General features: G+C 27.8%; 1 protein-coding gene across 1 annotated transcript in view; it reads left to right on the forward strand.

Moving 5' to 3' along the window:
* Positions 1–16161, forward strand: part of LOC121127917 (uncharacterized) — a 65334-nt gene extending 49173 nt beyond the window's left edge. The window contains exons 6-8 of the mRNA XM_040723496.2: positions 7148–7431; positions 15093–15243; positions 16120–16161. Of these exons, the coding sequence (XP_040579430.1) occupies positions 7148–7219 (72 nt within the window). The 3' untranslated portion in view covers positions 7220–7431; positions 15093–15243; positions 16120–16161. The remainder of the gene's footprint in view (positions 1–7147; positions 7432–15092; positions 15244–16119) is intronic.
* The last annotated feature ends 9 nt before the right edge of the window (positions 16162–16170 follow it).

Raw genomic sequence — 16170 nt, forward strand, 5'->3', positions numbered from 1 at the left:
GTATTCACCTTTAGTATTGGGTGTGCATGGAAGATAACTATTCGACTGAGTTTCTATCTGAAAATTTCAAGATGAGTTTCGAGAAAATATAGAATATTGACATGAATATTCCCAATTATATTATGAAATTTAATATATGTAAATGAAAAAATATGTAAAAGTATATTTAGAACGACCATCTAGAATTATATTTTATTGATACCTAGTTAGACATTTAAAATGCAATGTGTTTTTTTTTTAAATTTTATTAAGTACTTACTAGCTACATAGTCATGTGTATGTATAAATGACTAAATACATCTAATTATTATAATCTTGCATATCTTTAAGTGAAAAATTAGCTGCACTCTATGTACACTTGTACAAAAATTAAATTTACTTTGTAGATATGAGTTTAATTCGTTATTTCGACTGAGTAAATAAAGAAACGAGTTTTTAGTCGATATATAAGTTAGTAACCATAAAATTGATCGGAGATTCTAAAAGTTAGTGTGCTCATGAAAAACAGAGAGTAACACCAAGGATTTGTTCGAAAGGGATATCTTCTGTATTATGAAAACAAAATTTGTCTGTTCGTAGACGCCTAATAACTCCAAGCAATGTTGGGTACTACTACTAATATAATATATACAATACAAAGTGTTTTAAAATAATGCAACATTATTTTGTTTTTGATGTGTTTATTTACTACAGTTGACATATCAACCTTTTTCTATGAACAGCAACAGACAGCATTTTTGATACTATATATATTAATACTTTGAAGATCGATTGAAGCATTTCAAAATCGTCAAATAAAATTTTTAATTAAAAAAACAAAAAAGACATACGTTATTACTTATTTATGTATGTGTTTTATTTATTATATTTGTATTTGTTACAATGCTCAAAAAGGACATGGTTATTCAATGTTATTACGTCTAAAATATGTTTTTTTTAAATATTATTTTATACTGTCCAGTTCACTGTTTTGAGGCAAAAAATGGACAAAGATACATATGCAGAATATTTAATTTATATATCTATTATATACTTATTTTTATTAAATATTTTGTTGAAGTAGAAATTAGACCGGATAATCAGATACTCTTATCATAAAAATCAATTTACAATTCACAATTGTTTTTCATTGTCTTAGAATTAGTTGGATCACTAGATAATCAATCTTTTTCAAAATAGCATATACCAAAAAGATTTATTCATGTCAGTTCAATGATTACAGATTTAATTAAGAATGCACTTCTTTCCCAAAATTAATCCCTGTAATAGCTTAAATGACATTTAAAAACATATACATACTTGTGTTATATATAACTTCTAAGATTCTTATATACCCTTTAATTTTATCTATTTTAAATTACGATTAAATTAAATTAATTTAAATAAAGTATTAAATGTTATATTTGATATATTTTGATATTTTATTGGTTAGAATTCAAAATACGTTTTCTTTTTACTTTTGTATTTATAAATATTAAAATAATTTTTGTTCGATTTGTTCACTCAATTACCCATTTTACCCCAAAATACTGATGTCAAATAGAAATTGAGCCTTTGCACATCTCCTTTGAAACTCTTTATATTCAACTACAGCACCGCAATTTTTAATGATAAATTATAATTTGACACTATCAATTAATTTTATTTTGAATGAATAGTTGAACAAGCAAATCTTTGAATTAACTAAATGGTCATTCTACGTCAAAACGCCCAATGTAGATAACCAATTAGCTACTATTTAAACTATATATTGTAACTCAAAAAGTATTCAAAATATACAAGAACTTTTTTTTATTCAAAGAAGAAGTATAGGTAATAGTTTTAGAACATAGTCGTAATGTCACTTCAAAAAAGGTAAATAAGCTCAACCCTCACTTCAACATCAATAAAAGGTGTAATTCTTATCAAATTAATTATGTTCAAAATTCGTGTTAATTCCAAAGCTATATATTTCATGCTTATAAAATGATTTACTTAAGACGAAAAACAGTTCAAAAAATATCTTGCAGTAATTTCCAACAAAAATTATAAGGCTAATTGTAGGCAAAGCAGAGTGGAAAAGAAGAATTAGATTTTTGTAAGTTGTATATACTTAGCTACAATTCTATGAAAAAGTCAGCTTGGTAATATTACCGGTCGGGCACTTTTTATATGTTTAAACTTTAAATATAAGCCATATTTTTATAATGCAATAAATAATATTTTAGATTAAAAAGAAGCGAATAGATTCCTGCACTTTTGCATTCTTTAGATGAGGGAACATGCAAAATTTTATCAAGTTAAATCCCCATTTAAGATAAGCTTGTTGGCTACATTTAATCATAAAACGACTTTTTTGACCATCATTGGTTTTTTCCCACATTATTTTTTTATAGTTGTCAAAGTGTTCTAAGTCAGCCAAACCGTCCGATAATATCGTACATTCTTCTTGTTCTCTCTTTAAACCATAAATATAATCTACTTTATCCATATTTAATCTATTTGTTTACTTATTTTTAATGTTGCACATGTTAGTATCGTTATTTTTTTATTTAGGAGTGGAGGGGTCTACCCAGTTTAGGTCTCACAATAGCTTGTGCACGAAATCAACCCATTACACTCATTTTTAAATTATATATTGTAGCTCAAAAAGTGTTCACAATATACAATTCTGGGCAAAAGTATCCGGAGATATTTTTTAAACTAGTGCATTTATCTTGCTACTCTCTAACTTCAACTGAAAATACTGTCTATAGACAGCAACTTTTGTTTTTATACTTAATCCGTTCAGTTTCACCATGAAGCAATAAGAGGACAAACTTAAAATCATTGCAGAATTGTTTGAGGCCGGCAACGATGCTAAGGCATTAATCATCAAATAGACCAGGAAATCCTGAATGGCTACTCATGCTCGGAGGAGGTCTATCAGTAGGAGGATGGGGACCATGCCCATAAAGGAAAACTTTGCTTGAAGTCCTTCATCAGTTCAAATGTTACCTTCTTACCACGAAGAGGAAGGAAATATTGTTACAAAGAGGCAAGAAATTCCGTTAAATTTGTAAATCAAATCCAGTTATCATAAAGCTATTCAGTGATTAGTCAAACTTCAAATGGGACGTTACCTACAACCCAAAGACTGACCACTGGGTGGCAGAGAACAGAGGTAATGTTCCTCCTGTTTTGAAGACCAAGTTTCCATCCAAGAGAATGGTGTTTGTCTTGATCACAAGTGCTGGGAATGTCATGCAGGATCTCATTTTTGACCACGGTCCCAAGTTGACCTCCTCAGTATACTTGGAACATCTTAAAAATCTTGTGATGCCATAGCTGGAAGCCATATACCCTCCAGATACAAAGTTAATGTGAATTCAAGACTCAACGCCTTGTCACGTTGCCCATGTGTCTTGAATTACATTGACAGTCAGTTCCACGTCGTTATCAAGCCAATGAATGACCTTCCAGCAGCCCTGACCTTAACCTATGTGATTTCTAGTCAAGGTGAGAGCTGAGAAGAAAGGTAAACGAATATCCTTATAGCTCCTTGAGATCCCTGAAGCTCTCTGTAAAGAGGAAAATGTGATAAATGCGTGCTCAGCTTTTATGTCCCCTTTACGGTAGATGATCAATGCCAAGGGAGCTCACATAAAAAATCTAATTTTTCAATTGATGTTTCATATTTAATAAATTCTTATTAATTATAAGATTGGAATCGTATAAAATATTTTGTTAATTTATTTATTAATATTCCGTTTGCTAGAACACCTTCATAAAAGATGTAAAATGGAACAAAAATCCTTGGAGATCCATATTTTTGAATTAAACAAAAGATAGGTATCTAATATAAGCAGAAGTTTGGAATTCATTATTTTTCCCGTCTAAGAAATTATATATCTCGAGTTGAGAACGAAATACAAATAAAAACATTCTTATATAAGTATAATTAATTTTCCTTTAAATTTGGTGTTTGTCTTAACTGTGAAAACGACTCTAAACAATAATAGTCCTAAATTACTACAAACCCAGATATTTCAAAAACCAGATGCCTGATAGATAACCATATATATCCATTTTGAATTATGCACTAAAAGATGAATTCTATTATTGGCATCAATTTTTTAGTACACATTTTGAATCTGTAATATAATCTCTTGTGTAATTTAATAAAACTATTAATATGGTTCTCCAATGTAAAAAAAGGGTTACTTTCAAACTTTTGTCAATATGATTTTTGATTAATTAGTAAAATTTTGTGATAATTTGAATAGTTTGGGACTGACAGGGTGCGTAAACTATCTATCTCGTATCTTTGACACTCTCTGGGGCAAACATGGGCAGTTACATAGATGATTTATTTTTCTTAAATAGCTTGTTCAACTTTGCATCAGTAGAAAAAATCTGATCTGCACCGGGAGTGACAACATATCAATTACTCGAACTTTAGGACTCAGTGAGACTTTCGTATGGAAGGTTAGGGGAGAATTTGAGGCCTTTAAATCTGATTTTGTGGCAACAGCAATGTGGACTGAGTGTTGAATAGCTCCTAAATTTTTTTAATGACTTCATCTTGCTGGACTTTTGCCCTCCAAACTTGCCAGATCTGAATCCGATGTATTTTTGTGTGTGGGATCCAATCAAACGACACCCCCCCCCAATCCCAAAGGTGAACTTATAAGTTGGATTTGAGTTCCAGGATTTGCCAAAGAACCAATTGACGAAGGCCTGCTCGAGCTTTCGGCTTCGTATGGAGACTTTAAGTGAGACAAGAGATGATTTCATTAAATAAAATAAATCAAAATTTATCAAGATTTCAAAATCCGGTTGTATTTTTTAATCTGATAATTGGTTGGATACAAAGTTGAGTTTGAAAAAATAAAATCCTTTTCGCGGGACAGATAGCTTGTGTGTATATAAGTGCTTGTCATCCATAAAGATAACATTATTTTTTTGAGAAATTTAGACAAATTGGACTTGTTTGCATTTTATTTCTGGGTGAAATTTTTTTACTTCTTGATCTCATTATGTATAACAACAATTATTCTGTTTTACTACTATCAATATGTAACAACAAATTCTCTCACCAGCTAAAACATACATTTATGATTGTTATTTATTTCTTATTTCTATTTTAACATCCAATAGTTCCCTTAACATCGATAAATAATGGGTTTCATTTTTATAAAACTTGGTTTGTTAGGACCCCAAAATGGCCGAGATTAACAATGCTGAGGTCATGTAAAAACACTATAGAGTTTGATTTCATTTTATGTACATTATAGAATGCTCCTCTTACAGTATTTTTTGTCAAACTGAAATGTATATAATATTTCCAACATTTGCAAATGTAATTTTGGTTTAATACTAGCTTTAAATTTGACCTATGACAATTGTATAACATTTATTAAATTAAATAGTAATTAAATTTTACCTTTCTATTTAAGCAAATTTTAAGAAAGAGTTTTTGTGTTTTGTTTTGGAGTAAGTGCAATTTGAATTCATCTTAATCCTATACAAAAAAACTCTAACCGAGAAAAACCTATTTTATTGTATTTTTTCCTTTCAAATTTGTGAAATACGACTTTTTAAATTTGTATTTTTTCTACTTAAATTGCTAAAGAACTATTTTTGCATTTCTTAGGGTAGATAAAAAATGTATTCTTTCAATTTATACAACTATATAATAAAATTTGAATTTTTTTTTGACAAAGTAAAATTTGTTACTCTACGTTGAAATTATGTTAATATACAAATACAATTACTAAAAATATGACTCTTAATGAAGAAATATATTATATGTATGCCATGGGGAGATTTACTCCATAATACGCCTTCTTACTAAATAAAATACTATTTATTAAGTTTAAAAAATTAAGAAACATATTTCTTCTTTTTATTCATATTTATCTTGTATTATTAGTTTATGTTGGAGTAGAGGTTCTCAAGATTGATTATCAGTATTTCTCAGAAAGACATTGCCCCTTGATAACATCTTAGATATAACTATATTACAGATTACTCTAATTATCTTTTAAAAATATAAAGAAGACGAGTCAAAAATTTATTCTATTTGAAAAAAACATGCTCAGAGATATAAATACTTCAGATGACTTAAAACTGATTAATTATAATATTTATTCGGAGTTTTCCAATTAAAAATAAACATTACTAATAAATATTATCAGATTCAGAGTTGATGGGGTGTTAATTTGCATTTTTGATTGCAATTGGATGTCAAATGATCTTGTTGTATTAACAACATCTTGAACTTTATATGCGAAAAGCTTATATCACAAATAAATTGAATTGTTCTGTTGTTACTTTATATTGTCAACAAATAAATTGTACTCAATATATTGAAATGATAATATACCTACATATATTTATTATAGGAAAATTATTTACTGAATTCCAATAGAATAAAGTTGTATTTTATAATTTTTAGATAATTAAAATAGTTCATACAACATACATATAAAAAAACATCTTAATATGTGTATACAAACTAGTATATCTATAGTTTTTGATTTTTAACAATGCTAATATATTCTATAACATAAATTATTATTTTATTCCATGAAAGAAAGATAAGTTATTTATTTTTACAAACGAGTCCTCTATCTTGTATATAAAAAAAGTAGAACTTATTTTTAGGGTACAAAAATATGTTAATTTTTTCTCTAACAAGTTCTTAAAAATTACTATTATAATATATGTAACTAACAATATATCAACAAAGCATACTAAATTATTGTTTCGAGTTACTTTATTGTCTTAGACATTTTATTGTTGTTACACATACTCACATAAAAAGAAAATAAATCTTTTTGTATTTCTCAAATTTTCTTAAAAAATTAAGACAAGCTGTCACTTAAAAAATCAACGTAAGAGTAATGTAAACATTTTTTACCTCTTTGGTATTTGACTTAGAAAATCTCTCTGGATAGTAATAAAATAATAATATCTACTTTGAATACCTTAGTGTTAAATTTTTTATACAAAATTACATAATTCAGATTCTTGTGACTGTTTTTTCTCTATTTGAAAATCTTCTTAAAGACAAATAATCATCAATGTGTATTCGTAATTTCCTATTTACTATTTAGTAGTTACATTTTTTGAAATAATACTATCAAGGGTAAATAGAACCATTTTTTATATTTATAATTGTTAGAACTGGAATATCCATCATGGATGCGACTGGACAAATCTACTGTTGAAAAAATTGCGTTATCTACAATATTAGAAGACCATAATAATGGAAATTTTGATGAAGGTATAGCAACGGGAGACTCTGGAATATCTTTATTTGATAATAATCGAATAAAAACACCCTATGATCTCAACAGTCTTTATCAAAAATCCTTCCAAGAAAGAAGTGCGAGGGAAGAGGTACTTCAAAATGGCTTTACTCCGGAAATGGCTCGTGACTTTAAGAGTATGTCTCTTGATCCCTTGGTAAGTAAAAAAATACATATTTAACATTATCAAGTTCATATTATTGAGGGCAATCCAATATTTAAAAAAACAACAAAAAAACAATATATCTATGTATATAATTTCAATATTCTTTTAGTTTAGCATATTTTTTTGTTTGACTTATCCATACACAAAAAGAAGCTTTTGACTTATTTTAACGTTTCTTTCTTATTGATGGACAATATTTATCTTGAAAATAAGAAAAGCAAACACTATTATTATTTCGATGAAACGATTGAATTTGTATTCTGTACATCATAGTTAGAAATATTTCATGAATGTATTTATTCGCTTATGTATTATATATATAATAGTTAAAATTATCGTGAAATTGTTAGATTAAACTCTTTTATTATCAAGTATTTCTATTCTTAAATAAATTGGTAATGTTGTACATTCCAACTTGATTTAAAACAATTTTTACTAAATTCTGTATCAAATTTTATTTTATAGGTATAAATTTTATCCTATTTGCAAAATCTACGAACATTTATTTAGTCAAAACTTTTAATCGCTTATACATATATGCAGTAAAATATAATAACGGAAGAATATTATTTTTGATAGGCGCAACCTTTTATGAATAACATTTGGAGTTGACGATTGTTAGTAACTAGGACTACATGATTATTCATGAAGTCCTAGCTTAGTAATATGCTTTATTTTATAATTATTACTGTCAGAAAAAAACTAATGAGTATTGGACATATAAATGAATATAGCTACACATACGATATTTCTATTGAATTACTATGACGTCTTCAAAATAAATAATTATATCGTGATATTTAATCTGAATATGTTGATTTGAGAATGACCGAGGACCTTTTTTTTTTACTTATAACTGCATAATTATTTATCTTTAAATATTTAAAGCAACTAACAAAATATATTAGATAAAGAAAAGTATAATCACGAAATTTAAGAGTGAATACAATACAAAATATGTACATAAAAATGTTGCAGATCATATAAAATATAGTTTATCTAAAAAATGTTAAGAGGTGATTTATACATTGTAATAGTAATCAATAACTTTGAATATATTAAAAGTAGTTGCCAAGTTTGTTAAAATATTTTTTTGGAAGAAATTTTGAGATATCAACATTTAGGTCTTGGTCTAACCCTATTTTAATATTGCTATTTGAAGCGTAGAACCATTTAAATAAGATTCAAAATTAGTAGCAATTGATACAAATCATTGAAGTATTTGAAAAATATATTATATATTACTGTATTACAGTAAAATAAAAAAAAATATTTGGAAGCTATATTTATTTTAAGTGTTTTTTATCAAAGTTAAAATTTAAATTTACTAAGCAAGGTTGCAATATTTAGGATTACTATAATGTTCCGAAAATAAATAAAATTAAAGGTGTGTTACAATATCTATCCTGCGTGTACGCGTCTAAGTGAATGCATACTATGTTTGTTGTATATATATATACAAAGGATATTTTTGTGAAAGCAACTCCTCTCCTGATATAATTTATATATATATAAGCCTTTACAGTTACACGTACGATAGAACACTGCCTTCAGTCGGGTACATGAGGGATTAGATAAGTAATTTATGTAGAGGCAAATAGATTAAGTCCCGTTTAAAAATGCTTCAGTTTCAAAGTTATTGATTACTATGATTAGATTTATAAATTCTAAGCATTTTCGGAAAATTAAAAATAACCCTGAAAATTAACATGGTAACTTTGGAAATTTGAAGAATGTTTGAGAAGAGAAGAGCTTACTGGTTATGACGTTTCATTAGATAAGCTGCATGGAGATATGATGGAGAGAGAGAGACAGGAAATAAATAAACATGTACCTAGACAGGAATTACCCAGAAGCCGATCCAAAATTCTACTCTGAGTCCAACAAGGACTTATAATTACAAATTCCTATCAAATCATCAGGATTGTTTTATGTTTTTCATAATTGCACACATTTTATACTTGGATATACTCACTTCAAGAGTTAAAGAATAAGTGTTAAACCTTAGAAAGAATAAACTTTATAATTTTACCTAGAGATTAAAATTGGAGACGGTATAGTTGTAATGTATTTTATAGTCTATTTATTTGATGTTCTATTGTGTATTGCTGAATATATTATAAAGAAAATTGTTATTCTTAAAAAGATGTTTTTAAAAGCGCATTTGAAAAGTACTTTTTTTTGCAAAATTCTCTATTTGTAAAGGGATTAAGTTGAATGTCAAAAGTTTCATTTAAGTCTATTCCTCAAGTGATAAAGAACAATATAATCCTGATTTTTCATTTTAAATAAAAATAAATAATAGCCCAACGAATTACTTCAGATATCTAAACCATCAGAAACATTATAACACATACAATAAATTCTGACTTATTAAGATTATGCTTTTTTTTTAAACGTCCTATTTTTCATAATGATTTATTGGTTCCAGTAGATTTATATTCAACTTGTAATGTTTAGGAGAAAGTTAGTATAAAAAAAGATGCAATTTCATAATAGTTTCAATCTTATATAACATCACCATCAAGGAACTTTGAAATTGTATTTAATGATGCTTCAAATTCTGTGTATAAGAACTCTTAATACATTTCAAAACTGCTTTTGGTTATATATGATCAATCTTCAGATCACATCAGAATCTCCAAAATCATGTTGATGGATTACTTCGTTTAGTTTGAGAAGAGAAAGGGCTGGCAGGAAATATCATAGATATCGTGCTTAAAATATGCTCTTGCATCCAAAAATTAGGGCTGAGCCCCCCCTCCCACCTATTTAAAAAATGAAAAGCAAAATTTATGACAATTTTTTTAATATAACACTGCCTCTTTATGTTAGAATAACTCTTATTCAGTAGTTAGTTAAGATTATTTGATAATGCCTCATTCTAAATTATTGACTAAGCATGTATTTTAACTGAATGTTAGTAAACATGGTTAACTTCATCTTTTATTTTCAAATAAAATTAATATCCATCCTCATCTAAACATTATTATGTGGTCATATTGAACCAAGCGATGCAGAATATAAATAAAAGTTAATCGTCCATAACTGATTAAATGAATTTATTGATACAGCTCGTTAAGTCCATGTCCCCCCAACAACCTTTTAAAAACGATACTGTATTATTCGAATTCAAGAAGTTTCTTGTTCTCACAAAGAAAAAATCGGCCTTACTCTATCCGGTTTAGAATATTCATATATCTTATGGGAATCATATATATACAAAATAAACTTCTGAATCTTCCTCCTCCTCCGTTTTTTTTCTGCCTAGCAACAGTATTTATTCTACTATTAATTTAATCTGTTCAATAAAGCTAAATAGTGATATTTTATAACTAATTTCACATATTACTTTGGTAATATTTTAGAACTAATTTGACATATTACTTAGGTAATATTTTGAAGTACCTATAACCCATCAGCATTGGATATTACGCAGGATACTATACTATTGGGCGATAAAGTAATTCTAAAGTTGTTAAGCAGTTGGTGCATATATTAAGTGATCTTTACTTTAGGCAAGTTAGGAGTAGGTCAGTTTATTAGCATAGGGTTGAACAAGGTTGAATTTAAATAGGTTATTATAATAAACTTTTTATTTGTGATAAAAAAGAAAAAAAAACATCAACAAAAAATATTATTAATCATAAATTTGGTTTTGCTACATACTGAGAGGATTGTTACGTACCTATCTGTTGATTGTTTACTGTTATTGATTATTTGGTATCATAGCAATTTGTTGGGTTGTCTTCAATGCATTTGTAATTGTGGGAGTAACAATACCTGTTTAGGTGTAATTCTGACGAACATAATTTTTTTTTTATCAAACTCAAAAGTTACCAATTTTTTTTTTTTTTTACGTTCTTGGGTTTTAAAATTATTGTTCTGGAATAAATTAATTACTTTTACATTCGAATCAAATAGACAGACATTAGTTATGAATAACATTATTTATTTGAATTTCAAATTATTTGACCTCCAGCATTTTGTGTCCAAATGCGTCCCCTCCCCATGTGTCCGTGGAACGGACTGGCTCATAATAGTCTTATTATACATAAAAGTATTTTTTTAAATTATATTATTTAGTTAGGAATTTCAATTTAAGAATTATCTAAAATTTTCTAGTGAAATTTCATTTCAAGAAATATTATTAAACATTATATTTTAAAATTCCTTCACCTAATTAAGGCTTAAAAACATAAATATATATAAATTCTATTTAAAAACTTTTGCATGTCAACAACTCAACAACCAAATATGGAGAATATATTTACTGAATAAGAATTAAAGTAAAAAATATATTCATCAATTTTCATACCTATTCCAGTAAACATAAAAACAAATAAACAAACTATTAAAAACATTAAATTATCAACATGTAGTAGTACTCGTAAGAGAAAAATCGTTTTTTGGCTCACAACTAGTTAATTTCTTCAATATATTTTTGCACAGTTTTATAATTTTCCCCAAAGTCATAAATGTCTAGTTGAGTTTGATGGAGGATATCTAATAATATTAGAGGCCCATCAATCTCCTTAGGAATATTCATTTCTAACACTCCGTATCTTGCAAGCACCGAAATTAAAATTGCACAAATATCCTTTGCAACTATGAGTAATATTTCTTCGGTTATTAAATTGATATATTTAAGAACGCATTTCCCGATATATTGAGTTTTAGGTGTATGACCTTTATTTTTCGATCCCACACAGAAGAGAATTATCGCCGTAATTATACTATATTATTGTCCTCTAGACTACTAAAGTTTAACTTAATAAAGGATCTCATAATATGTAACCGAGAACATTCCTAAAAAGCGGTACATTGTGGACTTATGGCATGTCTTCTTAAGTAACGTCTCATATTATGTATTTTAGCTGATATTTTTGTTGTTAAGTTTCTTCCATTCTAAAGACACTGGGTCACATAAGTTCTTACAAAAAAGTTTATTTCTATTATTCTTACAAATAATATCCTATTTTGTTTCATCCCCGTCAGTGAAATTTACTTTTTCAGATAACCATATTTGTAGCAGCAAGTGGGGAGGAAAAGTCTTTGATAAATCCATTTATAAGAAATGCTCTAAGCATAATATATTCCTAGTACGTACTTAACGTTATCAAATGGCTCCACTTCATGTTAGGGTTATTTGTTATATCAACCATAACTTTTGAATACATTTTGTAATTAAGTCCACTCAAAAGTTTGAGTGAATCCCTTGCCCAATTGATCTTTCAGTCTTTTTAATGCGGAAGTATTATTTAGAGGAAATAGATTGCCCAACAAAAAAAATTCATCAATTATGCCACCCTCCGCCAGTAATGATACAGATATAGACTTATACAAAATATCCAGAATGATGACACTGTTGTAAGATTTATTCATGTTTGCACCAGCTGACTTTAGTTTTTAGTTCCAGCTAATTCAATTCTGTTAGAAAAAAGATAACCCATTTTATGCCCAAAACATTTATTATTTCTTCGATATAACAATATAATATTTCCCACCCTTTTCTCGGATGCCATATGGACATCTGGATAAATTGAAAACTCACACATTGAAGTCTGTCAAATTGGTATTCACTATTTAATTGAAATACAAACTAGTTACTCACATCATTACGCAATAATAGTAAGCTCCTCTTTATTTTAAAAATTACCTCGATCCGGGGGGGCGAGTTGGGGTATTTCGTTTCCCTGATCCTGATCTAGAGCACTTATCTATAATATTGCCAGTATCTATAACAATTTAGTAAAACACAACTTCTTTTTATTAATTTAATAATTTTAAATATATAGAAATGCGATGAGGATTAATATTAGGAAAAAACTATATTGATGAAATCCTTACTTATTGATCAATGACTGATAAAAATTATATTTTATAACTTTTCATACAAATTTAAATTATAATAGAAATTATCTATGTAATAGATGTAGTCAGAGTAAATCGATTATTTTAGTAGATTTTTTCCCTATTTTTCTTCTTCCATTAATGTGCATTTCCTTGACAAACAAAGCAGTGCTTTCATGATAGTGGGACTCGATGTTTTCCACATTTTTAACATCGAAATCATTGGAGCGGTATCGACAAACCAAAATTGCGCGTAATTGGCTGTTACAGTATCAGAACCATAAACAATATTCAGATTTTCATCTGCCTAGCTTGTGTTTTCGCCTTTATCTAAGAAAAAATGTAAAATATGGCTTATTTTCTCTTTGCTGGTGTCTATCTTTTACACGTGCTCAAGCAATACTGAGTCAAACACTCATAATTATCTTCAAGTGTTTTTAATACAAAATCTTATTTTTTAACACCATCTGGCGTTAACCAGTCGCATTTATACAACACGAGATACACTTTACCAAAGCCGTCTATGGAAAAATTATGGATTTTTTACTATTTCTATTATTTTCATCACTTGTCAACGATACTCGGGTTTTTACACACATTTTTTTTTTTTTTGCAATACACACATGAGGTGTAGTCAAGCAATGTTTTCCTTCCTTATCACTGCTATATGACAACCTAAACATTTCAACCTAAGCATGTACGACACTTTCATTTTCCACCACAATCTTTATGTCTTCTCCATCGACTAATATTTATTCATTACCATTAGTTTCAATACACACCTGAGATGTATCAAAGCAATTTATTTCGTCTTTCTCATTGCCATCTGCCAGTGTTTGTATTTCTACTGTAGATGGTGCATCTATAAGTATTTTTGTTTAAACTGTTCACACAACAATGTGTAAACGTCGTTGTCTGATTCTTCGACTTTAGAATTTATTTAAAAAAATATATTTTTAAGTTAAATGGAAAACCGGCTTCGTGTGAATACAAGCCTCAAATAGATAGTTTTGTTGCATCTTCCTCAGAAATCGTTGCCATGTGGAATACACCTAAGATAAGATTGAATTTTATTTTGAACTACGTTATAAGGAGTTTGGACACCTTTGCATAAGATTGAACTTTGTTTCTTGAAATTACGTTTAGAATTTAGGTTAGGATTTGTGCATGGTTTTTAATAAAGATTTATACTTTTAAAACTTTTTTTTTTACATGTTTTTTTTTAATGCCAAAAGTACCAATTTCGTGGAAATTGCATATTTCACAAAATTTAAGTGTACATTATACATGACACATAGGTATATATTTACATTTCAATTTCTTCCAATACTTTATTATTACTAAAAATTTATTTTGCCTTACACATAATATATTTGCTTTTCAAGGGTGGTGGGTTTTTTTACTTGGCTTTCTATGATTTTTCATCTAAAAAAAGTATAACCTTCATGGAAAACAAGTTTTTCAAATTTATGAGGCTATGGACATATACATTAATTGTATATTTATTTACTAAAATGACAAATTACTTACAAGGGATTCAAATGTTAGAAAAGTGTAATACAAATGTTATGTATATTCCATAGCTATATATGTTGCTATAAATTGATTTATGTACGCATAGACTCTCTCCATTTTATTTCAATTGTCCCTGGAACATTGTAATAAAGGATATTATTTACTTTTTATTTGTTTAATGATAATGTTTTATGTATGTCATTTGTAGGTCAAAGTTTTGTTTTTCATATTTTACTATAATTTATAAATATATTTGTTGTATAAACCCCCATTTTATCTCGTAGGTTCGAGCAAAACAAGAGCAAGAGCTGAGGGTTAGGAACTTTTTACCTCCGGAAGCGCATGAGCCGGAAATATTTCTTTTAGAAAAAAATCGTCCTGACAATAATGAACTTCGAGTATCTAACGGGACAGAAGAAAGTCTTTCATCGACAAGTAAGTGAAGCATGGTCTAATGTATAATAATAAGATATTTATTTTTATTGTATCATTAAATATTAAATTCCCTTCCCGAGTACAATAAAGTATTTTTTTCTTTACTTTTTCACTATCCTAAACAGAAAATAAACTATGATTTATGAAAGCAATAGCCCCCCTCCACCCAAAAAAGCAATTGTTTACTAAGTAAAAAAAAACTAATTTATTGATCATATGAAGAAGACGACCATAGATATATCCATTTTTAGCACTAATAGTTTTTTATTATTATTGTCAATTTATCTACAACAAAGCCTGTTGTTGCTACAAGTTAGTAGTATGTAGAGAAAATAGATGTACTTTTTATTTTATCTTTTTAAAAGAGTTAATGACTTCAAAATTACTCTCGTGCTTTTCCATCAATGACAAAAAACTAAATTAAAAGGTAAAAAAAATGACCAATTTATTGATATTACTCTATATGGTCAAAAATTCTTCATTTTATAGTGGTAATAATAATAATGTCTAACATAAAATTTTCACAATCAATAAAACAATGGCTGTGCATGTGTCTATCAATATTTATTAATGACTTCAATATATAAATATAAAGGGGAAAAACCAAGTCATATCCAAGGGAAGGAACATGATTTATTTAGTTTTATACATAGATATTGTACAGTATAATAATATTGGCAAAAAATAGAAAAGAGCAATAATCACTATGTGTAATGACTCATTTGCCATTTATGACTTGTTTCATTAATGACATATATATGTACAAACTTATCAATTATAAAAAAATGACAGTATGTGTATATAGTATACATATGTACATATCTATTTACAGTATATTCAAAGATTTACTCATAATTTTATTATTTTCTAACTCAGTACTTTCAGCACAATCGAATTATGTTTCCGGAGATCCTGACGGTAAGTTCA

This window comes from Lepeophtheirus salmonis, chromosome 13 (assembly GCF_016086655.4).
Source record: "Lepeophtheirus salmonis chromosome 13, UVic_Lsal_1.4, whole genome shotgun sequence".
In the NCBI taxonomy this organism is placed as follows: Eukaryota; Metazoa; Arthropoda; class Copepoda; order Siphonostomatoida; family Caligidae; genus Lepeophtheirus; species Lepeophtheirus salmonis.